Source organism: Lepidothrix coronata, unplaced genomic scaffold, assembly GCF_001604755.1.
Source record: "Lepidothrix coronata isolate B3197 unplaced genomic scaffold, Lepidothrix_coronata-1.0 Scaffold8, whole genome shotgun sequence".
Taxonomy (NCBI): domain Eukaryota; kingdom Metazoa; phylum Chordata; class Aves; order Passeriformes; family Pipridae; genus Lepidothrix; species Lepidothrix coronata.
Window position 1 is genome coordinate 8,469,196 of NW_016690188.1, and position 26,718 is coordinate 8,495,913.

Consider the following 26,718-nt stretch of genomic DNA (forward strand, 5'->3'; position numbering starts at 1 on the left):
TACTTTCAACTTTTATACAAAACCTGCCACCAGCACATTTCAAAAATCTGTTAAATAACCTGGATTCTATCCTATTTTCAGCAGATATATAGATTGTTAAAATTCCTATGATGAATATTTTATAGCTGATTCTGCTAGTTGCTCACAAGAAGTCTAATCTTGCCTGACATCCCTGGTAGTTCACAGTCATCACACTGAGACATTTGCCTGCTTCTCACCTTTGGAGAACCTGTACTCCTACTCTCCAGTATTTCAATCATGTGAACCATCATGCAAAGTCTCTCTCTCTCCTTGTTACTCTGGAATAATCTTACCAGTTCTGTCTTACTGGTTCAGGTACCAATTACCTTTACTTACTGATGAACATCTGTATTCTTAAAAAGCCAAAAATGTATTTATGTCTTCAACATAGTAGCTCCCCATTACCCACACAGCAGTATCCCTAAAATAGGGCTTAGAGTTTAACAGCTGGACTTGATGATCTTAGAAGTCTTAGAAGCCTTTTCCAACCTAAATGATTCTGTGATTCTATGAATCATCAAGTGCAATTGGAAGTAGGATCACAAGCAAAAAAGATCAAACTAATACTGATTCTTTATGATGATTTAGAAATTTAGGAAACTGATCCATCTCCTTTTGGTAAAAGTTCTGATAGGAAGTTTTCTGCACAGTGATTAAACTTTTAGTCAGAGTTGGTTTCAGATATTTCAGGCTTATCTGAAATATGATGCGTGCTTGTTCTCATTGTAGAGACTGTGTACGGTAACATTTCTTTGAGTCATCAGCAGTTAAGATATTTAAATTTACCAAGTGCCCTTTAAATGGCATTCACCCAGCAGGGAAAGAACACCTCACCACAATCTCATGTCAGTGTGTGAGTGTGCATCCATGTGTATAAACACACACACCATCACCATGGGAGAACTCACCTAATTGTTCCTTGGTGCGCAGGGTGTTGAAGCATGGCTCTGAGATAATTTGACAAAAGAGTTCCAAAAACATATTCTCAGAAGTGCTCTGCATGTCTGTCTGGTAATAGATCTCAATGCCACAATTGTTATGAACTTCATTTCTCTGTTGATATACAAACCAACCTCCTAAAAGACAAAGTTAAAACATATAAGTTCATAAAAACATATGTTCTTATTTTTGACAATTAAAATGAGAATGGTTTGTGGAATGGCATTATAATAAATGGTTTAGAACTATTAAAGCAGAATTTCCACTAACAGCATACTTTTCATGAAACTAGAAAAGAATATATTATTTTAACACATTAAAATGTCACAGCTTGAGCATATCAGCAACTAAACTGAAACTGGCTGCTTCTCCTCAAGCAAATATTTTTGGAGCTGGGGCGAAATTCTGTATTGCCTCTACAATGTAAACAATTTCTAAAGACAATCTGTCAGAAACTATTATGAACATTAAAAATAATTCCACATTTAATACCAATAACTTCTTGGAAAGAATGTTATGATAGTTTCCACAGACAGATGACCAGCTATGGGTAATGTGCTTTGGCTGTATAGTTAGATATATTATCACTCCCTGCAATACCTTGAACCTCCTTTTTTATATATATGAGATTTTTTTTTACCACAGAAGTAAAATCACACAAAAAGTACAAGATCAAAAGAATTTATATTTGTAGGAAAAAAAAGTTGTGTAAGAGCTTTTAGTTTTCTCAAAATAGCAAGAGTTGTTTAGAACAGTTCTTCACTAAATGGTCAATTAATACTCAAAAATGCTCAAAGAATGGTGTTTATTCAAATGTGTATACTATGTACTGCAGAGAATGGGACAGGGCTCTTATTTCCATAAATTATAAGGAGAGAATCAGGACTGAATTACAGAAGGCTTTGGATTGGAAGGGATCTTAAAGATGGTCTAGTTCCAACTCCCAAGAACTCCAATTTACATACAAAAATTAAATCAAACTAATTTTCAAGTATTACAGGAAGATCATGTAATAGTATGTAATTTTATTAACAAAACCACACCCTAATTATATTTTTGAATTTTAAGTTTAAAATAATTGGAAGTAAGTCTGATTTCAAAACACATTCTTAGCAACAGAGTAATATGCATTTCAAAATGTCATTAACAAGGAGAATCTCAATTTAAAAAAATCATAAATAAATCATTTCACTTACTGTCAGGAAGTTGAACTTCTCTGTATCTCACTAGCTGACTGGGAAGGAGTGGTTTTGTATGAGCATGCTCAATAAGTGTGTCCTCAACCATCTGCATAATTCCTAATGCAGCCTGGAAAAGAAAACATAAGAGGCATTTCAGTGATCATTAGTTATTCTGTACCTAGCAGCAGGGTTACACTTTCCAATTATTGATGGTGCTGTGAGAGAAAAGAAAAAAATCAGGAACAGAAAATATTTAATATAAATACAGTAGAAGTTAAGTAGATGAGAGAAAGTGGGAGCTTGGGGGAAAAGCTTTTTTTGTGTTTTCTGTAAGTTTAACTTGTCGTGTTCTACTCCTCCCCAGTGCTTCTGAAAGTAAAGCTCAATGGACTTTTTTTTTTCCCTTTCCCTTCACCACTTTGGTGTGCTCATCTTTCAACGTTTGAAAACGAGATACCTAAAATGTATGTTTGCAAAGCAAATGACATCTCAGTAGATGAAGTTTTAAGAAAACAAATTAATGGTTAAGTTCAAAGATGCATTGCATTGATGTGTCGGTGGTGTTAAGACTCATTGCCCAAATACTTTCTTTTATTTGATGGACTACAATAATAATTGAAAAAACAACAAATAAACTAACAAAAATCGTTAGTTTCATTCAAGTATCTAACTTCACTAGGTTTACCTGTTAAGGGTTATATGTTCTTGTAGCCTGCACACTGGAAATTACAGTAACTTGCTACAAAGTAGTTTTGTCTGAAAGCTAAAATCTCTCAGCCTGCATTGCCACAAACTCACAACAAGTCATCTTATCAAAAACCTGCAAAAGGTCTGAAAATTTAATAAACATATGCCCCCCCAGCACCTCCAAAACCCCACCCAATATCAAAGACAAAGACTCAGGTCTAAAAAACACAGTTTGAAAGATTAGAAAAAAAATACTCTATATTCTTTCAATCAAGTCACCATAAATATTTACAAGACTGTTCTTCAGGATTACTTCAGGATTACTTTACTATTCATCTGTTACAGCAAATAAATAAAGGAAATTGTCACAAAACAAGTATCAGAATGAAATTAATGAAAGAAGAAATGGAGATCTTAAGCAGCTAGACAGGTCTAATTTTTCAAGCCCAGATTCACTGAAAATTTTTTAACTCAAAGGTGTAAATTTTGATTTTAAGTTGAAAAAAATTTTCAGATCCAGGTTAAAATTTATGAGCTTTGTCAGTGATGAGCACATCTTGGGTACTGAAGGACGGAAAAGATTTTCTACCCGCATCTATTAAGGGAGGTTTGCAGACAATTTCTAAACATAGGTATGGGTGTAGCAGGACATCCTTCCCACTTTTCTGGCTTGAAGACTCTTCAGTCACCCTTTATGCCAACTAAAGAATGCTTTTCTCTGATGTAACTGCATCATCATGGAAATCTAAGAAATCTGGTCATTCAGTTCCATTTCAGAAGGAACTGACTTTCATATACAAATGTGTAAGAAATAAGGAAGGAAAAAGACTATGCTTAAATTTCTCTGCATGAAAAATACTCTATATTTTTTTAAGTATTTTAGAGATATATTTGAAAAAGAAAATTTTGTCTATCCATGCTATTAGCTCCTCCATATTTTTTCCCCTTCTTACTAGTTAACTTTCTTCTTTATACATTCAGCAGTCATTAGCAGTGTTTATGACCTCTTCTGCTAGTAAAGTATCCCAGAGCTGTTCTAACATAAAAATACTTAAACAAGCCTTATGAAAAAACAATGCAAAACCATACAAGAAATGTATTACATTTTTATTGGTACCTGTATTCAAATATTTGGTTAGATTTGCTATGCAAGTACAAAGTGTTACTATTTTACTGGAAGACAAACCAAACCTTGTCTGACTTTTACTCCCCAAACTAAGAGCTGACACATGGGTTTTTTTATGGTGCACTATTCCTGTTTAGCTACGTGTGAAGTACTTAGAGGGATACTGGATTCTTGAATCTTTGCTAGTTAGTCTGAAAGTTTTAAATGGAAAAAAGCAGGATCTGCAGCACATTGTTCCTTTTGCAGCTTGATCACAGTAACGACAAGCAATATAGAATTTCAAATACTTAAATCTTAAGTTGTTTTTTATTCAGTTTCCAAGAGCACTATAAGGGCAACACTTAGCCTAATAAATCTAAAGGGGAAAAAACGACACTTCTATTTCCATAAAGATGAAAAAAGTACGAAGTTAAATTATGAAATCACATTTGGCAAAACTTCTTTTAAGATCTGAGAAGATTAAACTAGTCTTCCATTTTTTATGCTGCTTTTAAATAAAGACTGTTTCATTAAAGAAAGTATCACACCAACCTGTTTTGTTATATTGCCATGGAGAAGAGCTTCAATGTGTAACCGTGACAACAGTTGTGCTATAAAGGCCTTGAGACGGGGAAGGGTGACATCTAGAATAGATATTTAGACAGTTAAATCATTCACATGTATTTTAAATTAACAAGGACCTAAGTCATCATTAGATACAGTGCACTTCTTAAAGGAGGAGAAACTCATTATCATGAAAAAGTGAATCTCTCCTTAAAAATGCAACATTGGAATGCTTCCAGGTCCAAATAGCAGCACTCATCATATAGTTTATTTCGCTTAGAATTCACATGCTGTCTGACCCAGATTCCAAAAGAAAGAAAAACAAAAACCTTCTTCCCAATCATGCTGAACAAACATTCATTCTCCAGAGACAACTGTTGCAATCATTCGGATAGTGTTCCAAGGAAAAGCCTTAGTTATTAGTTATTAACAAGCAGCAGGTAGTTTACAACACTCAAGCAATACATCATGCATTTACCATATAGACTAAAAAAAGATCATCAACTTAAATACAGTGTTCTGACAGTATCTTTGCAACAAACAATACACCAGAAAAATATTTTTGCAATATATCCCAGTGCACATATAGGGCACAATATACACTCTCCTTGCAAAGGAGTTTTCATATATAACACAAAATATAATTTAACATATAGAATCAATGTAATAAAAGAGAAAGGATGGTTGAATGGATGGGGTGTACATGGATATGTATTCTGAATCCATATCCTCAAAAAAACACAAAAGCCAGATACTCTTGAAAAGAACATGTCTACGTATTCCAAGAAGATATTATAAGATATTTTTGCAAACTGTTCCAGTGACCACCTTTTCTTACAACACAGCAAAATACAGGCAGGAGAAAAATCTTCAGCTATTACTACAATCATAGGAAGCTTAAAGATCATTTAGTTCCAACCTCTCTGCTGTGGGCAGGCACATCTTCCACTAGACCTAGTTGCTCAGAACCCCACTCCATCTGGCCTTTAAAATCAATTAAATCTCTTAATCCAAAATTCCTTCTTCATTCAGATATATTGGGGTGCCTGCTTTTTGTTAAGATCCATAATTCTCTTTATTATTATTGTTATTATCTACAGAAATTACATCTTTTTATTTTATTAGCTACAGTTCTTTATTATCTACAGAAATATGAGTTAGGTTTCCCTGATAATGGAAAAAACAAAAAATAGTTTGTGCACTGGGAAGCACAATGCAGATACACTCCAATGCATCTACAAGATGTCAACTACAGCCAAATGATTTCATCGGTGTCGATTAAGCACTGGATTCAATGATCCAGGCTCACTCATATCCCCAAAGCTGTTCAAATTTTGCCTGAACTTTTACCAGCAAGTTTTGCCATTTGAGGCCTTTTGGCCTGAACTACTCTACTTTCTTGAAACTGGAGGACAAGTACAGCAAGACCAGCATCAGCTCAGGTCTGGCACTGCAGGGGCTTCACTTGAATAGCGAGCAGAGCTCAAAATAGGTACCCTCATTAGTTTAGTAACAAGACATTTTCCACAAGAAAAAGAATAAAAATAATAAAGTTTAAAAGTAGCAGAACATTACCATCTAGAGCTTCTTTTAATTCATCTTTGGTCCAAGCAACTTCTGTCATCAGGAGTCGGAGATAATACATTGCATGTTGGTGAGGCTGTTCAGCCCTGAAGTTGTTAAGTGATCTCATGTACTAAAAGAAAATCATTAAGCTCAAATTAGAAATTTAGAAATAGAGGTCTGAACAAAAAATATTAACACTGCAGTCTCAACTTCATGTAGCATCAAAAAGACACATTTCAGATATCAGGAACATTACCTTGCTTGTTAAGTGTGCTAAAAAAATTGTGTTAAGTGACCTTGGTAATAATATGGGCTTCTGAGCCTTCGGATTAAGCAGCAATCATTAGAATAGTTGAAATGAGCATGAAATCAAACTTTTCCATAAAATTAATGACTGAAAATTAAATTACTGCAGTTAGACCTAAATAAGTACTTAAATCAAGTTGCTCTACCTACGAAATACACATTCTATGATGACCAATCAGGGGTGGAGGAATAAAGTTATTAGAAAATGCATTTTTCTCCCAGCTGCTTCCTTCAGCTGATTTGGTTAGACAAAACCAGGAGCATCTCGACAATTCTTTACATGGATAAAGGAGGTATCAGAGAACAATTGGTGAGCTTCTCCAAAAAAAAATCCTCCTTTCTAGTCCAGCTGCACCTTTACAAAATAAGAAAAACCTTTTTCCTCTACCAGAGGAACTGGGAAGTGAAAACTAAAATAGGTTGGCAAGTTGGATGCATTTCCAGTACAGGACAAAAGCAATTAACTTCAGGGCACATGAGCGACAAACAGTGAGCCTGAAGTTGCTGAGGAGGTATCCTTCTGTCTGTTCCAAACAGAAGCCAGAAGCTGGTATTTCCTTTATCTGTTTGGTGCAGACATGAGGGAAGAAAACTGGAGTCTCCCCATCTGATTTGAGTTCCAGAAGTCAGCATGTATTAACCAACTGGTTACCTTTGCACCAAAGGATCTTGGCCCAACAGCCAAGACACACCAGGGAAGAAGAAATATTGCAAACCTTTTCATCACCTCCTTTCTCCCTTCATCCATTTCCCCCTTCTTTCATGGCTAGGTCCCACTGAAAACATTCCAATTTGTAAAACAGGGCGTAGAAGTTAAAATTTGCATGCCCCCCCCTTAGATTTCTACTCCTATCAAAGCAAGCTGCAATCCCTCCATACATCATAAGAAAAACTGACTAAAAGAAGATTACAGGGCTGGTTATTTTCAAACAAAGAATGTAACATAAACACTCTGAGTAACTCGTAACCACAAAAAAGACAAGAGAAAAAAAACTTCTGGAGTCCCACTAAGGTAGAATGTCACTCTTTATTTCCATGGATAGCCAGCCCTCAGATTTCATATCAAGCCAATGCACTCGATTTTAAATGAGTCCAAAGGGTAAATTTCTCCTGCAGCTTACCGCTTCCTTGATGATTTCAAATCGTTTTTCATCAATCTCAAAGGTAGCCATTTTCTCAATGATCTTCTTGAGCAAGATATGTTGCTTGTCATTATAACCTTTTACAGAGAGCTATGGAAAAAGTGCATAATTTGCTTTAAATGTGGAAGATAAAAGAATAAAACAATTACCAAGTCTTGTATAATTCAATGAGCAATACACTTTTCAATACTTACTCTAAATTCACCATTTATTGAACATTAACTCATTCTAAAATTAAACCCCTTTACTCATCACAAGAGAACTTATGAATATAATATTGCACATTTGCTCAGGAGTTATAAATGAATTAACGTAATTTCATGTTGATTTAAGCAAACTGTACTCAGAATACAGATTTTTAATGATTACAATATTGAATCTAGTCAGTAAACTGTACCTTTGGAGTACTGAAATGGTTTTACTCTGGGTTTCTCACTTTAGTAATGAAGTCTAGATTCACAACCTTCTAAAATATTCTCCCCAATTTACTTTTAATCTTCTTTCATGTTTATGTTGTTGATCAAAAATATATTTTATGTAAGCTGAAGTAAGCAGTACTACAAGAAAAGGGGTGCTATCAACAGCAGCACAATTTATAACCAGGATGGTGCTGGACTGAAACACTAAGGTAGTTAGTCTGAAATTGTAATGAGATATTGATCTGATCATACTTTTTTTTTAAAGTATACATGAAATAAACTAGGTTATTAAAAAAATAACATAAAAATTATTATATTATTCCATCAAGCTACAGAAAATTTCTCTTGCAAAAAAAAAAAAGACACTAAAAGGCCTTTTTTTTGTGGGAAAAACTTCAAAATCTGGTATCTCAAAGCAGGAATTTGATTGGATTTGTGCAGTTTAATTTTTTAAAAGTAAAACTAAACTTTAGAACACAAACCAACATATAAGGTGAACTCCTGCTTTCCAGTAGAAAGATTTTTTTCTTCTTCTATGGTTGCTGAAACATAGCTGAACCATGAATTTGAACAAAAAGCTATCATAAATGAATTTATGAAAAAGGCTGGTATCCTAAATTGGCAAAGGAACCCAAAGTGTTCAGCAATCACCATGGGTGACTGCTTTCAGTGTAGTATCTGCCCTTGCTTAAAGCATCAACATTGTACCATTACACTTATTAACTATAAAACTTCTCACAATACAAAAAACTACAAGTTTTCAGATAATATTTGAAATAACTCTAAACTCTCAAACTGTGACTAAAAATTAAGAAAATTACACACTTTTTTTTCCCTTTAATTAATTAATCCTGACCACAGAAACATCAGCAAGTTTTAAACTGAGAATAGATAACTGTGTTTGCAGCAAGTCAAGTCAATGCTACAAGGAAATCACATTTGTGTTGGATAAAAAAAGAAATTGCAGCACTCTCTCATACAGAAAACATAAAGACCATTTACAGAATATTTTTTTACTAAGACGCTCTGGAAAACAATACTTCTACAGGAAATTTTGAAACACATTCTGATATATAATGATGGTTAACAGAAGATTTTAATAGAACTTCGAGACAGACTACTAAAATCTCCCATTATAAATCTCATAGGAGAAGATGAGTAAGAAATAATCACTTATCATAATACCAGTATTTATCAAGTATTGTCGGCACTTTAAAACAGATTATAAAACACGTAATAAAAACAAACACTAAAGAAAAGCCATAAATATCCAGCATTGCAATCTAATGAACACATGCACAATCCATTTCCACAGCTCACTACGGCAGAATTAGAGAACTGTAACAAAACCTGTAACGCTGAGACTCATTCCACAGAAAAGTTAATGTTTTTATAAAGAAACCAGCAATAGTACTTTTCAGATTACCATGCAAGCAAGTAAAAATGTGAACTAGAATGCAACAACTGCACTGCACACACGTTCACAAGACACTGCAATCTTAAACAGGTCACTCAGTACAAAATACAGTTTTGCATTGCCTTTAATTCATGAGATATATGCAAGGAAAAAAACATTAACCATCTCATTTAGAAATGCAGAAGTGAAATGTTTTCTCCAAGCTCAACAACTCCCAAGCTGTTTAATTTCCTCCTGCGTTTTCTTACTTACAAGTATTGCATTCATTCCTGATGCAATGCCATAGACCAAACCTGAGAGGCGTGCTGCATATGTATACTCTTTTAAATCATCCTTCAATAACCTGATAAACAGGTATGTCATGTTGCAATGGAGAGGATCAGCATAAATGTAGCGACTAACAAAAAGAAAAACAAAAGAAATGCTTTGATACCTCAAGCAGTGACAAAGTAATGGATGAAGAAATATGACTGAAGAGTATGTATATGCAGCCTCATGATCAGTAGTTCTTGAACAGAAAAGCTGAAGTATACCAGTTATTTAATAGCATGAAAAGGGGGTCTTTTACCCCATCAGTCAGAAAGCTTTTAGTAGACATCTGACAAACTTATACCAATATGTAAGCTTGGATTAGGGTTGCCTTTTTTTTTAAAATGGAGGAAGAAATCTTACAACTAATTAATTTCATGAATGATACAAAAATAAAGAAGAAAATTTGCTTAATGTGAACTGAAAGACTGTTGAAGACTTTGAACAAAATTCAACTTAAAATTCAAATCAAAGAAAGAATGGTTAATAACCAAGATCAAAAGGACTAACAGCCTTTATTTTTTATTTAAAAGTCCTTCCATCAAATCAATATAAAAATGTTGATGAGTGGAAGTAGTTTCAAGGCTCTAAGCTCTTCCTTGATTTGGGTACTTACATACATCCCATAGATGGTATTTTGGAGATCATAGTTCAAGCCAGCTAGTTCTGCTGCATATGCATACTCGTTGAGGGAGTCTTTGAGTAGTTCAAGGTACAAATAGGCCATGTTACAATGCAAGGGATCCACGTAAGCAAATGGGCTGGAAGAAAATGTTGAAAATTATTTCTCTGTTTCTTTTGGCCTTTTAAGTTTGATCTGAAGGAAACAATATTTTCTGTGATTTTATGCTGATGGATCCGATTATGAAGGATACCTGTTTTGAAGCCAAATGTGAACATACCTGAAAATAGTTACTTAGCTTGCTTATGGTTTGGGGAATGCCTAAATATATTGAAGATTCCAGGGTTATTCTATTTGTGCTCATAAATCAAGACACATTATATTTACTTGGCTGCACAGTCAGAATTCACCAGGAGTAAAATAAACTAAATATACCAACATAATTTAACAGACCGTTATGAAAGCCCACACACTGAACATTAATTCAGTTAATATTCATATGCTATCAGAAAACAATGTACTTTCTATTACAAAAATTAAGAGATGAACAATTTGTGGTATGAAAATATGCAGTACACGCCAAGTTCAGCTCTGGAAAGAAGTTTGGCATATCCACTGTCATAACAACACAATTTTTTGTGTTATCTTTTCAATGGCAACAGCAATACAAGACTTACTGTTGCATTAGAAGCATCTGATCACACACAATACTGTTGCAAATTTGTCTAAAAGAGAAATTGAGCCTCTGAAAGACTGAAGCCATGTTTCAACTGTGCTAACGGTTAAATACCTGTGTATTTTAAAGATTTGTGAAGTCAAGTTATTTGTACTATGATTATTTATTTCTAAAGCTTCTGAAGTGCATGTAAATTCATTATCAATTTCACAGGAATAATCAGCAGTATCGGAAACAACACGCTGCCAGGATATAGCTTACAACTCAAACCCACGCTATTTGCATTTATTTTCTCCAAGCAGTCACTAATGGTGATATTGAGAGACATGCCATCACGTATGTTTACACCTATACAGAATGGTATTTCTCAGTGTATACCAACATTACTGTAATAAAACCAAGATCACATGACCACAAAACATAAGCTGATAACTTTAAAATACATTTCAAAGCTATTTTTAAGAAGGTTCCTGGTTGTTTTTAGTAAGGCCTTGACTTCTCCTTCCTTTTAGATTAAGAAAGCAGAGGAAGAGATTTTAAAAAATAAAAAAGTTATTAGAGAAGCAGAGCCTGCTATAGTCCAAAATCTTAGCCCAGATGAAGCAAACATGTCAGTAAAAAAACCAAAAGGGCTGTCATTTGCATTTCTCCCTACAGTTTCCCAAAACTGAGCAATTTCAATATGCCCAATGATGCAAATCCAATTATGATTGAATTTTTTAATTAAGACTAAATTCAAAGCAAGATTTAGGTCAATCCTATGCTACCATAAGCCTTAATCCAAACTCATTATATTTTTTTTTCCATTTTGATACTACAATAGAGACTTAATCAGTTGGAGTGATTACTATGTCTGTATCAGTTATAAATTCTGTATACTCGTTTAGCTGGCAGAGGCCAACAGGGAGTTCTGAAAATAATCATGACTACTAAATCATTTATCCCCAAGTAAAAAGAATAACTGAAAACTATTACAACACTGTTCTTGGAGCTGCCTCCTATTACTGACAGTTTTGTAAATAGTGTTTATTTCTAATCTACCTTTCTTACTAGACTTAAGCAGAACAACTTAATCACTGACAGTGTATTTGAAAACTCATAAAGTCCAGTCTTTTCCTCTTTCAAACAGAGCTGTAAGTGACATAGCTGGAATCAACACTGAACTGTTGAGTTGATAACTACCTTTAGAAAGTTTTCAAAACATCAGCACATTACATGGTTGTTCTGCTTCCTTTTAAAAAAGGATACTTGTTGAGTTCTTAAGTTGCAATTCACACAAAAGCAAAAGCTTATCATCATCTTTTAGGTTGGGTGGTAAGTCCTATGTCAGATGTTTTTACTGTGATGTTTCTTTAAGAAGGATCCCTGTATGGATTTTCAGTTTTGGAATAACGTGATTTCAAGAGATTCATATACTTATTGTTCCTATGGGATTTGTGTATTTGAGGGAGAAATCATCATCATCATCTTCCTCTTAATTCATTTACAGAGCAATTGCTGCTATAACATCTGGGTCAGGAATTCTTTCTATGATTCATGATGACCAGGGCTGCAGGCAGAAGAAATCTTCTTTTTTTCTACCTTACTGAAGCAGCCTGTAGTATGAACAAATTCTTGTAATCTGCTACAAGGCAGCACAGCCTTCATATTCTGATCTAGAATTAAGGCTAAAAGTTTTTACGAAAACCCATGTCATTAAGATGGCTTTATTCAGCAATTCACTTGGTCACAAGAGATAAAGGTGATTTCACTGAGTCTCATGAATAAACACTGTACATTTCACCTTTCCTTCAATGACCATCAGCATCACCAAAAAGAGAGAGAGAGAGATTGAGAAAGATACACCAAGACTCTTTTTTAAGTACCAAAACTTGACAAACCTGCTTACACCTTCTTTTGGAGATGACGTACCCAGTATTGTTATGTCCACGTGCAATCACCATCTTATTTTTAAGGAAAAGGAAAGAACTCTCACTCCCAACCCTAAGAAAAACCCAACTTTCCACCTGTAACCATTCCACTACACTGATCATCAAAGCTCAAATACTCCTGGCTTTTTAAAAGGGCTCACTGAGATCAAAGTATAAATCTAACTGGTAAAGACCATCACCACTGATCCAACTGAAGATGCCCCTGCTCAGTGCAGGAGGGTTGGACTAGATGACCTTTAAAGGTCCCTTCCAGCCCAAATGATTTCGTGATATTGTGTGTATGTGCACACACTTTTATACCTTTGTGTGCTCCACAAAAAATCAGTTATTATCTTTCAATCCTTCACAAACTGGTACAGAGACTGGTTTACTCATAGTTCATTTGAAACTGATGTGAAAAACCACCACAACTGTATAACAAACTCAGTGTCCATCGATAAAATCCTGTTTTGGATTTTAGCCAAACACAGTACAAGGAAAGCCACCAAGTATGAACAAAGAAGGCAAAGAATTGCAATTACTGTTCTCTGAATAAGAGACGGGCAGTTACCATTTTGATCCTCCATTTCCTGACATATCAAAGTTGAAATAGTTGTAACATTTGCACAGTGGTTTCAAAAAATAAAAAGGAGGAGGAAATTTCCAGGAAACCTATTTTCCCCAACTAGTTCACCAACACCAGTACCGAGATATGATACACTGGAAAAAACCTCTATCTAAAATTCTTCAAGAAAAATTTCAAGCAGTGTCTCAAAACAAGGACTCAACAGTGCATCTAAAAGCATCTGTGAGAGCCATCATAATAGCCTTTCCAGCAATATCACTGAATCATTTAATTAGGCAAAAGGAGAGTCCCTGAATTTTTTTACCTTTCAACCTTTCCAACACAGAAACAGTTGCACTCTAAAGACAGCAGTATTATTTTAATTCAAAAGTTAGAAATTTATTACTTGAAAGGACAATTGAGAAGGTCCATCATTGGCATGCTTACTTAAAGAAAGATAATTTTCCTGTGATGAAAATAATGCAAGACCAGGATTAACATTACAGTTTTGTATCATGCATTTTGGGGTGAAAATCGCACATTCATTGATAATACAGATAATGCTCTTGGAGAAAAAAAAAAAATCAGTTGTGGCTGTCAGTTTAGTAAAATACCAAAATTTTAAGCATGTTTTATAATGGCTTGCATTATGCAAATGAAACTAGAATTTGAACCTAAAATCATTATCAGAATAGCATTTCATAAAGAAAACACAGATCTTAAAACAGTTGTGACCTAGTAATTAATGTAAAAATACACACATTTTTAAAGAGTATATTGCAACATGTAGTAGCTCTTATTGGCAGGTATATTTCAGGTATAGCAAATAAAACATAGAAGAAAATTTGTTTTAGGAGTATTTTTAGATAAACTTTTCCTGTTAATCTAGATGGAGAGCCTCAGACTGCTTGCCATTCCATTACTGCATGAGCCTTCCTGATATCTATACCTTATTGTATATTCAAAGTAAGGACAAAACGTTTCCAAGTGTCAATGCATGCAAGGAAGTTTTTGCCACAGAAATGCAGATTCCCAATAAACAAGAGACTTTTGGAGAGCAATTTATGTGATATACTCAATATTGCATACCTGAAAAATTCAAAGTTGAGACAAGCTTTCGGCAAAAAAAATTTGTCATCCTGCTTGAACCATAGTTTGCTCATAGCAGTGTCCTGTGTCAAGAAAAGAAGTTTTGTTAAAGTCACTTGACTTTTAACTGTAGTATATGGCACTATTTAAAAAAATGTCTTTTCACCACTTCAAATCTCAACTTAGCATTATCTCAAATTCAGTTTCTTGCTATATACGTTGTGGATACATCTACCTATCTGTACTGAGACTCCCTTCTTACCACATGTCACCTTACCAAGCAGTTAAATGGCCCCAGTATTGTGAATGAGCTTAGGATCAAAATGGGAACTACTTTTCTAGAGAGGAATGATAAAAGACAAATATAGAGTCAGTTGCACAAAATTCCCTGCTAATGCTGGCAATAAAAGATGTGTCTTTATGCAGCACTAGAGCAGCATATCATTATGTGGTTTAGAACTAAGAATATAACTGTGTATTATTGTTATTGTTAAAGTTATTATCAATGCTTTATATAAAAAAAAATGTATTATATGTGTTTGAACGTAACATCAGAAACAAATAACACATACACATTTAGAAAAAGTAGTAAAATTATTTGGAAATCAGTTAAAAGATCTGTCTCCAAAATTTTTCAGAATAACTTCCTAGTACATGAAAGACTCTAAACAACCTCCTCTATTGCTTTTTCTCCCACAAAAACTAACATATATGCTCCATCTCTTTTCCAACTTTAGTTAACTTTATCTCCCCAACACCTTTTCTTTGCACTGCCATGCATAACAAGAGAGAACTTTTAAATGTAAGATTATTTTTCTTTTTCATATTTTTGAGCAGATCTTCTTTGCTTCTCAGGGATTTAGCATGGTATTTTCCTCTTCTTTTTTGCATAAAGAATTAAGTCCCGTCTCTTACAGCACACCTTCCTCCACAATATCTGACTCACACTAAAAGGCCAAACTACAGCTTCGCTCAAAGACAACAAAGATTTTATTCTGTTACACTGCTATGATGCCATTTAGAATACATCTTATATGAGGGACAGAATGCTAAACAGTACAGCCTGTCTGTGGTACTGCAGACCCGATCCAACAGCTGGACATCACCAGCTGCAGTCCACAGAACAGTCTGGCCCTCAGGCCACAGCCCATATCCCAGCTGCCCTCTATCCTGAGAGTTTTTCAGGGCAAGATGTGCCATTACAACAGAGGTGACATAGTGACATTCTGCCAGTGAAAACGGCCATCCTGTTCCTGCACTTATGTTCCTGTCCCTCCCTTTCTCCACAACACTGGTCCAGTCCTTAGTAAGCTCACTTAGGGACACAAAGCAGCAGAAAAGCTGGGGGTTTTGTACATCATTCTTGCTGATTTAGTTCTTGCAATATTTTGCTGTGGGGTCAGACAAATGTCAGTGCCTACAAAAAGAAAATGGCACAGACATACAGCTGGAGAGAAAAATAAGAAAAGAGATTCAAGCAGAACAGATAAGTGTATTTCATCAACTGCATGAGATTAAAACCATTTTCTCTCAGAAAATATATTTTAAAGAGAAAGAAAAAACCAAAAGCAAATACATTTCCAAAGCAATGACACCTTAAAGCAAAGTTTTTGTGTGGATCAATTACCAAGCTGCTACAGAGACACTGAAGGACCATCAAGTTTCTGCAGCACACCAGTTAGTGTTATTTAATAAAGCTGTAGTATGTGTCCCTGCTAAAGTTTAAGGTTTTTGTTCAGGATGAACATAAACATATGCTCAAAGGCTTTCTCCATTAATAATATTTCTTCAAGTATACATTCAAAATGTCCTGTGCAGAACAAATATGTTTTCCTGAAGGGTATCTTTGCACTAGAGTAGACTTCTATTCATGTAGTGTGAAAGAAGTATTCCTGAATTGAGTATTCAAGATGAAGTACAACACGTAATTGCTGAAGACTTTTCCTATTTATCCTCCAGCTAAGCCTAGAACAGGGATGAGCATTAGCAAAGACAACCATGCTTTACAATAGTAAGAAGTAATTTTTTCTATGTTTTACATACTCAGAAAAACTGAGATTTTCTAAATATTTTGAGATCATGAAATGATGCTTCTAGGAAACTGGAGAGTGATGTCTATTTACGTGTTTACACCTCTCTCTCCCTTTTTCCACACCATCACACGCTTTTTCCACACACAGTTACAAAAGAATAGCCTTGTCTACACCCATGCATTACTCAACATTGCTCAAAAAAATGTAAGAGCGGCAGTCACTCTTCTGCTGAATAAACAGCCTTATTACTATTTCTATCAGTGCCAACACCCTTTCAGAAGGGCAGAAAGAGTTCAAGCTGTTTGCAGATTCATTTACATAGGAATCCAAACTGTCATAATCCACTACTGTCTTTACAGCAATATCTTGAAGTTTTGTACTTTTTTTTATTATATCTTGAAATATGACATGATCTGTATTTTAGAAACACGAAGGAATTAACTTCCCAGGAGGTTAGGTAGCAAATGGGACAAATACAGACAGTTTACCTTGACAAGGGCAGGGTACTGTGTTGCATCTTTTTCCAATGGCAAAATCTCAAAGTTCGTAGGAATGAACTCATTCTTCATTGGAAGCTTGAATTTCCCATTCAAGTCAGCATTTTGCCATTTCTAGATAAATAGGAGAAACAGTGAGGCTAAGCAGAATTTCTGCTTGATTAATAGATATACATTTATTTCATGCTGAAACAAAAGATTTTAAAATGTGTTCCATCATCTTACGAGTAAATACTATTAAGATAACAGGGAAAGAGAGACATAGCTGGGAAAACAAGTCAAATTAGACTATCAGCAGGATGAAGTACTCTGAGAAGGAGGATGATGATAAAAGGTAATTTTGAAAAGTTTACAGTACTGTGTGTTTTATGTCTCATATTTTCTGCTACTATGAACTGTAAATGACAATATTAAACGAAAAACTTCAACAGGAATTCTAATCAAGAACATAGGTGTGGTCAAGCAAAAGGAAGTGTTCCTATGTAATGTCTGTTCAGAGCACACTTGGCAGGTCCAATTCAGCTTGGAGGTATATACTTTGCAGCCATCTCTTCTTAAAAGATTACAACAATAACAAGTTTCAATAAGGATTTTCTCACCTCCTTTACCGGAGTTTTCATTTTTAGAATCTCATTTAACTGGCAATATATATGTTTTCTATGTTGCAAAAAATTTCAAAAATAGTTACATGTGACGGTTGTAAAAAGATTCTTAAGTACAGATGAGTTCATTAACATATAATAGACACTATTACATTTTAAAGAAGTTAATGCTTACATTTTTAAGTAGCCACTGCATATTATGGATCATTTACAGCAAAAACATTTTAACACATAACATTAAACAGACTTATTGTATGATTTTCATGCTATGTAGAGCAGCAGATTTAACCTCTCCCTTGAACTAAATGGAAAATTAGACAGAGGGTTTGCCACTGACTTTCATTTGCAGGTATTAGATAGAATATATTAAAAGTTTTAACATGCCTTAATAACTTCATCAGAAATTGCTTCTTGCTTGTACTGTGTTCCATACCAGTCTTCTGTTCGATCAGTTTTTCCTTCAAAAGACTTGGAAACTATTGCAACTCTGAAAACAAAGAGACAGAGCACTTTGTCATGAATGTGTCTGAGAAGAGAGTGTGAGAAATTATTCTGAGCACTGCTTCTGCTCCATCCCCAGAATGCATTTATTTCTGCAAACAGTCCCTGGACAATTACAGGGTACCTTGGACAGCAAGTATATGTATACCAAACTACACACTAAGGTTAACCTCATCAAGTTAATGTTACCATAAGGATCAGCAAGTTCAATTCCCTGCCTCTTACATGATTACGTAAAACTAAACCATATGACTAACAGCATCATCCAGATGCTCCCTGAACTAAAGAATACACCTAAATGAAAAGAAACACAAAAAAAAGAAAATTACAAATTAATCAGTATTTTTTCAGTAGTCTACATGACAGGAATCAAGAAAGCTCCTTTAATTCTTTTGAACAATCTACAACACAAAAGAGTATTCAATGGAAATAAGTGGGTAACTTCAAGAGTAAACAGGTATTTCTAAGAATTTTGAAATGGTTAAAAAAGGTAGCACAATTACCTCCTACATATATTTAATAATCGCTAGATGCTGAATAGCACAGTAACAAACTTTGTCAAGTCTTGTGCAGATGACTTAAATGCACATTACAACATCAAAATATGTACAATGTAAGTGTTCTTTTTTAATCACAGCATCTTCAGACCAGGAACATTCTGTTATTTATTTCTAATATGCGCAGCAAAGTGGGGTACAAATCAAAGCAGGCACATGTGGATGTGTCTCCAACTATAGTATTGTTACATTACAATACACTTGGGATGAATTTTGCAATATATTGAAAAGTTTAATTATGTAGACTAATACTGTAAATGCCCTTGTTCTTATCCCTCCCAGTTCATCTAATGGGTACACATAAATCACTAAATGATCCAAGAAGGCTGAAGAAAACGGGATTCTACTGTATTTAGTTCTAGATGCCCCTATTATGCAGATTTTCAAATTATTAATGATTTAATCCCTGCATTGCAGCTCGAGTAGCAGGAGAGCAGTGAGGTAAACAGTCAGCATTAGATGCACTTAAGTACATGTCAGAGTTACACGGAACTGTAAAGACACATTCTCTAACAACAGATTAAAAACTGAAGCAGGACTTGCTCCACAGATGGTCTAATTTTGAGACAATATTTTAAATCATATATACTAAAGATTGTTTTAGGGATGCAGATTTCCTCTGGGGTGAGAAAGGGAGAAATTTTACTCCCCAGCTTTTAAGGAACCACATGATTAGCACGAACACACATACAAAACAACCCTTGCTCCTCTGCAGAAGTTATGCAATATCCAAACCAGAATGAGAATACTTATTTTTAGTAGATGCATTATTTCAACTCTCATTGCTAGAAGGCAATAGACATAGTTAACATTTTTAATGTGCCTTCATACAAAACGGTCTCATATCTGTTTGCATGATGTATCTATTTCATTTTTTATACGAAAAAAGCACTATTAAATAAATATTCAGCAAAGAACTAAGCATTTTAATCCTGGGAATACTTGTTCTTGTGAAAAAGCAGATACTAGCTTGGTCAACAAGGTGGAATCTGTTAGAGAGATTGTTGTTTTTATTAAAGCAAACCATAGAAATATTCTGGTTTGCATTTTAACTTGAACAGCTGGTGAGTAAGAGTTCTATCATGTTGTGCTGGTTTTGCCTGGGGTAGTTAATTTTCTTCACTGTGCCTGGTATGGGGCTGTGTTTTGGATTTGTGCTGAACACAGGGTTAATGATATACAGATGCTGTTGTTGCTTGAGCAGGGCTTACACAGAGCCAAGGCCTTTTCATGATCCTGGTTAAGGAGGCTGGGGGAGTGTGGCCCATCAGGAGGAGACATGGCTGAGACAAGTGACCCCAACTGACCAAAGGGATATTCCAGACCATGTGGGATCATGCTCAGTATACAAAGCGGGGAGGAGAAAGAGTCAGTGGGGGACATTTGAGTGATGGTGTTTGTGTTCCCGAGTACCTGCTGTGTGTGACGGGCCCCTGCTCTCCTGGAGATGGCTGAATACCTGCCTGCCCATGGGAAGCAGTGAATTAACTCCTGGTTTTGCTTTGCTTGTGTGCAGCCTTTGCTTTCCCTATTAAACCATCTTAATCTCAACCCATGAGTTTTCCAGCTTTTACCCTTCTGATTCTCTCCTCAATCCCACTGGTGGGGGGATGAGCAAGCAGCTGCGTGGTGCTTAGTTGCTGGCTGGGGTTAAATCACAACACTGGCACAAAGTTTGTAAGAGACTATAAAAACCATAAAGTCTTTCAGAATTTCAGAGTAACCTACCAGGTCTTTTCATGCAGTAAATAAAGAATAAAAATAAAATAAAAAAAAAAGTCTTAAGTGAAAAGATTATCCTGGTAAATTTCCAATAATCATATGGTCTGAGAAGCAAGACAAAGATGTCTTAAGCTATAATATACAGATGTCTGTTATTCAACATTTCCTTCTTCTACCCTTCTCCAGCATACTGATGTTCAAGCAGTAGTAACAATTCAAGCATCCAAACACTTGCTGTAGGAACACACTAAAATTAAAGAGCTAAAAATAATTCTGTCTGCTCAACATATAGAAAATGAAACTTTGGAAATCAGCATTGTAATTCTTCAAGTAGTTTTGCTTCAAGGGATCCTCCTGCTCTCCCTGTATCCCAAATCACTACTGGAATGATTACTGACATTTTGAGCTCTCAGAAACATACCCACAACATAAACAAATCGGAAGGGATTTCACCTGTCCAAGAATTACAACTTAAACCAAGATACAAGCACCAACAGGAATGAAGACCAGGGCATAAAAAGAAGAGGAGAAAAGAACACAGCAGTTAGAAATAAAATGCCATACAGCTATTTAAATGTACTGTAATGCATCTTTACAGTTACCAATTATGTAATGTTATTTTTGCTTTTCAATTCTGTGTTGTGCTGTATAGCACTATGAACATCCCTGTGTTTTAAGACAGTGTTGAAATGCATGGGAAAAGCAAGACAAGCAATCAGGCAACCTTCAATAGGATCTGCTTAAAATGCAATTAGGCTTGGGCCATTCATGAACATGGAACTGTACATGCAATTTACTTCTGTATTTACATTCTTGTACATGCCAACTGTTGTAGTCCTCAGTTATGGTCAATTTTCAAAAATAAGCACAGTTTCTATAATGTGATACATATTTACTAGATACCATCTTGTTTTTCACTCTTCTGAAATCTAAAATGAAGCTAAAAGTGACAGATCCACAGGAGAGTGTTACTTGGGAAGAGAATGTGTGCTTTGAAATGAAGGTACTTCCAGGAAAGATTATCAACTATTATATTCCAGACTTACATAACAAAACTCAAGGTTCTAAGGGTGAAAAAGTAATAGAGTTAGAAAACACAGTATCTGTGATATTAGCAACAAACATGTCAGAGCAGATTTGTTGCAACAGAAGAAAAATCTATACTTATAAAGGATCAATGCCCTTTTTTTAGGATCCAATTTAAACTCTGTCTTCCAAATTATTGCCAAACAATGGAAAAAATGTATCTTATTTATATGCATAACATAATGTGACTGAGGTAAAAACAGTAAAATCCTCCATTTGTTCATAAGTTCCCTCAAAACCATCAGTAAAACTGATGCAAGGCAATACAGGCTATTTGAAGCCACTTGCATACAATTCTCATCAGAAACCAGAGTAAGAGGGGAATCTGCATGCAGAGAGATGCTGCAGGGGTTTAGCACTGTAATCACTCTGCAGAAGCACAAGTTATTCGTCAGGGTTCAGTAAAACTAAGTCGCTACAAACGCCATGGTTTGGGGGGGGAAATAAGTGAGCAAATTGTGATTTTCAAAATTGTTACTCAGATACAATGCAATTAAAAATAAACACATATATTCTGTATTTCTAGCATGTTTGTCATCAGGGGTGAGCAACCCCAACTGCCCTGTGATAACAGTTTGCTCAGTATCTATGAAATTCTAGCAGTTAGAAATTCCTGTATCAACATTTTTGGCATTCATTTTATTTTTCTTCCCTCTAGGATAGGACTAGTGCTGCACTTCTGATATCACGAGAGGGAAAAAAGCCCACTTACTATCCAAGGGAAAATGTTCTTTAGCTGTTTAATCTGGTGAGTCACTATCTTCTTAAATTTTAATAAGAGCATTTATTCTGCAGATGATGAGGAGAAAAATGTATTGGAAATGATAGGAAAATTACATTTTTCAGCTAAGACTGTGACACATGCCAAGTCTATTCCCTTATCTTCACAGATGGCTGGCAAAACCCAATACAGTTTGAAGCAGTAAAAATGATACTTACATTTTAAAATGTTTCTAAGGGAAATTAAGGCACTAAATGCAACAAGTACTGCACGGGGGTGGGAAGAGAATATGAAAACTTCCTGCTATAGTTCAGTTGAATAGAAATGCATATGTATACTTAGTACCATCTGTGTGGATTTTTTCATACCTTTTTTAAAGAAAATAACAGTGGAAAACCTATACTTTTTAAAAAGACATTGATCAGTTGGTTCAAACTCTGAATGCAGTTACTCCAGTAGAGGTATGCCAAGAAAAGTCCTTAGTGTAGGTGAATTCCAATAGGGTTATGAAAAGGAAATTATAAGTAAAACCAAAATACAAAGGAAAAATTCAAATAAATGGAAATTAAACCACCTCAAGACAGAATGAATGCAAGACATAAAAGCTAAAAAAAAATAAAATCAATACAAAACAGGAAAATAACCTCAAACAACAGGCAAATTTAGGATGCGGCACATACTCTTTTATAAAAAGGGAAAATAGAAAGGTAAACATGTGCATACCTATCAGTAAATGGTGGATAACCAAAACACATACAGATATTTAAAGCGCATGTTCACGGGTGTTTTTTATTAGTATATAAAATTTGCTCAAGGAAAGATAAAAGAAGGAAATGGGCTACTGGATTGGTAATTCACTGCATTCATAAAGATATAGATGTAATTAAAAAAAAAGTACAACAGAAGGAGACACTTTTATTAATATCTCTAATCTCAACTCATTCTTTCAGGAGAGCCCTCTAAAACTACAAATCCACAGTGGCTTTCTTGAGTCTTTGTAACGTACCATGACATCACTTTTAGTAAGACTTAAGTAAGTTTCCGCCTCCCAAGATAATTTACCTTACCAGCAATTATAAATATACTATAAAATTATATTCCCTGTTACATTATATTATACTTCGAAAAGGTTAAAAAAATTGCAGTCCATTTTATTTTCATAGAATAAGCCCTTAAAATGTGCCTAAAAGGAATACAGAACTATAAGTTAATTTCTTTAGTCAAATAAAAACAGGAGAGTCTGATTAGCTCAGATCTCAAAACACCTGATGCCTCAAATAAAAAAATTAATTCCCACTAAAACTGACTTACACTTTTAAATTTGAGAAAAATCAGCTTCCTATATTACCACAGAAGCTAAATAGAAGCACAACTGTAACTTTTGTGTCTAATCTGAAAAGTGTATCATTTATGGCAGCAGGACAAAGCAACACGACACTTAGGAATCTTAAATTTGGTTTGATGTTTGGTGTTTCTTTTTATAAGTTACACTTTTGGAGATGACAAATAGTCTGAACATAAAGAGCACTAAGATGTGAATGTATAGTTGTTGTAGCGATTGCAAGCACCAGCAAGACTTTAGTCTACACATAAAAAGCAACACATTATCATTACTTTGACCACATACCATTCAAACTCAAAGCATGCCTGCTGCTACATCATTACAGTCCACCTGCAGGCCTTACTTGTTCCATGTTAGAACAACAACTGATTCTGGCAGTTAGAACTGCATTTAATCAGTCTTTGGTCACTCTCTAGTTTATATATATTTATACTTGAGCCTTAACAGGACAGCTGTCATCATAGCTCTGGGCACTTAAGCTTCAGAGAACTAACCCACTTGTACTTACTGTCTTTAAGCCCTACTAAAATCTCTGCAACAAAGAGAATATGTAATTATTTAACAATTAACTGAAGAGGCCATAAACCCAGATATATTCCAGTTCTGAAAGTCCTTTTTTCTCCCAATATTTAGCTTTCTTTTTTTTATTTTATCCAAATGCTTAAAGTTACACATTTCATCTATTAAATGACCCCTATTTCTTAAGGCAGGTAAAGCGAAGAAAGATTAAATGCAACATATTTTTACCAGAATCCAAAAAGCACAAGTTAGAAGAAAGCAGCGTGACACATATGACATTTAAAGCCCAAGATTACACAGAGACCCACAGAAGTTACTAACGACTCTCTCTGATCACCAGCTTTCTTGATTGTTACCATGCCATCATCGCTCTGCCATTATGAAAACTTTGAGACCTTCCTGTACAGAAAAGCACACCTATTCCTGTCCACTTACGTTTACAAGACACCTCCACCACTGTGCCTCTCCAGTCCAAATGTACTGCACTTTGCTCCTTAAAAAGTCACATAGACACCATTCAAAACAGGCTGAATTTGAAACTGAATTGTGAAACACCCATCTTCATCACCTGAAGGATCAGTGCTTCCCAGCTGCTTAATATGCTAAAGCTGATCATCTTCAGATGGTATTTGTTCTAGATGTGTTCCGTCTTGGAAAAAAAAATCCAGCTTTTAGTTAAAATTAATCCACAATTACCAAGTGTGGAGTAAATTCCCCTCTCCAGCAAGTTACTTAGTCAAATGGGAGAAGACTGATGTAATACTACAAAACTACTATAGAAAGACACATATCATGGTAAACTATTACTTTCTTGGTTACTAATAGTCCAAACATGTTACAACTAAATTCCGTAACTTTTTAGAATTACTTTTTCCTCTCTTTCTAATAAGATTCTTGCTCATCTTGCTCTTCTCTTGCCCCACCCCCCTTTACTTTAATTGTGGACAAAGATGAATGCAGAATTGCAACGGCAAGCGCAGATATGGGCTTATGTTAGTTAAAATAAAAGAACATTGTGAAATGGATGTTCACTACATGTTTGAAAAAAGCACACCACATTCTTCTAAAAACTGTCACCATTATTCTTGTGCTTATAGTAACTTGCTATAGCCTTAAATTTTCTCCCTCTACCAGTGTTCTCTACACTTTCCCTTCTCACATTACTAGCTTTTGAACAAGGTTCATTATGGCTATTTTATGCTTAAGTACTGTCAGCTGCAAGGAGTGTCAAAAGACGGGCATAGCCAGCAACAGGGGTAACACAGAGCACTCACAAGCCGTCTGTAGTGTCCAGCAGCATCTGACAAGCCTAAAGAGTCTATGAATGTATTTACATATATTATTTCCTCCAGCAATTTTTGAATGTTTAAGTAAGAAGATGCTTTGGAAGTTGTCTGGCTAGTAACAAAGATCCGATTTACATTTGTGAGTAAGATAATATTGACTGTTTTCTTGCAGTGTTAGGAGTCACATTTTAAAGCTATGTGAAGGTCTGATAAACATCAGATCTAATTAAGCACCTGTAGCTTCTTTACTAAATCAGTATTAACTCAGGTTTACCTATTGCTTGTAAACAATTCTAAAACCAGTAAAGGTAAAGGTTCACATTCAGGTGGAATTTCATAAAGCTTTCTTCAGAGAACAAGTAATTACACATTCTCGCTTTTAATTACTTTATGTTAAAAGTATCAAAATTTCAAGGTCTTGGGTGGTAGAATAACATGAAAATACATTTAAAATAAAAGTACTAAATACAATAGGAAAGAGAACCTGGAAATTTTCATTAAAGTATTGTTTGTTCAAAGTATGATCTCCTGAAATAGTCAAGCTTCAGTTGACGTATCCCACACACATTACACACAGATCCACACCCACACACAAAGATATAGGCCCTTCTTTAAAGGGCATTAATTACTATGGCAACTACTGTTGCTGATATAGGCAACTCCATTTATTCTATCATTATTTGCATACCCCATAAAACACCAGAACCCCATGACATTTGCAAATACTGTTCATAATCCAAGTTTATCCTACTTTATTCCATAATTATTTGAAAAATACCATCTTTTGACAACAAATTTTCATCTATCTTAGACTAAATGAATATACAAGACAGACTTTGTCACAAAAAGAAACATGGTGAAGATTTGTGCCCAGACTTTTAAATAATTCACAGTAATTTCAGAAAGCTGAAATACATCTCATCCTTCTATATCTAACACTGTCTGAAAATTTCAGTGTGGAACATATTCAGAAACAGCACCCTCCCATCATTATTTTTTTCCAAAACATTGATAAACAGGTGCTCAGATACAGTAAGACTGATAGAATACACAAGCAAAAGCTTGTTTCTGTATTTTTATACAGTTTAATAGTATCTCTACACCACTAACTTAATATTACAATTTATTACAACATAAACAAAAGCTGTATTAAAGGAACCAAACTGAAAAAAGGCTTAAAAAAAAAAAGAAAATTCAGGCTTCAAAGTGCTAGTGTAACTGTTGCCTATGCAACCTTGTAATAATGGAGATTGTACCACATTATACATTTGTATAAATATACACACAACTTTACACACTGTTCTACTGAACCTCCGCCCTGTTCAGTGCACAAA

The 26,718-nt window shown here is 34.9% G+C and overlaps 1 protein-coding gene across 5 annotated transcripts in view; it reads right to left on the bottom strand.

Moving 5' to 3' along the window:
- IDE (insulin degrading enzyme) overlaps window positions 1-26,718 on the bottom strand; it is a 61,415-nt gene that overhangs the window by 10,992 nt on the left and 23,705 nt on the right. For 4 of the 5 annotated variants that reach the window (XM_017803824.1, XM_017803823.1, XM_017803822.1 and 1 more), the window contains exons 12-20: window positions 18,035-18,137; window positions 17,040-17,162; window positions 14,519-14,601; window positions 10,273-10,417; window positions 7,491-7,601; window positions 6,073-6,193; window positions 4,486-4,577; window positions 2,157-2,268; window positions 930-1,097 (exon numbers count right to left, since the gene is read on the bottom strand). In XM_017803824.1, the coding sequence (XP_017659313.1) occupies window positions 930-1,097; window positions 2,157-2,268; window positions 4,486-4,577; window positions 6,073-6,193; window positions 7,491-7,601; window positions 10,273-10,417; window positions 14,519-14,601; window positions 17,040-17,162; window positions 18,035-18,137 (1,058 nt within the window). Of the gene's footprint in view, window positions 1-929; window positions 1,098-2,156; window positions 2,269-4,485; window positions 4,578-6,072; window positions 6,194-7,490; window positions 7,602-9,599; window positions 9,745-10,272; window positions 10,418-14,518; window positions 14,602-17,039; window positions 17,163-18,034; window positions 18,138-26,718 lie in introns of all 5 variants that reach the window. The other variant, XM_017803821.1, reaches the window with a different exon arrangement.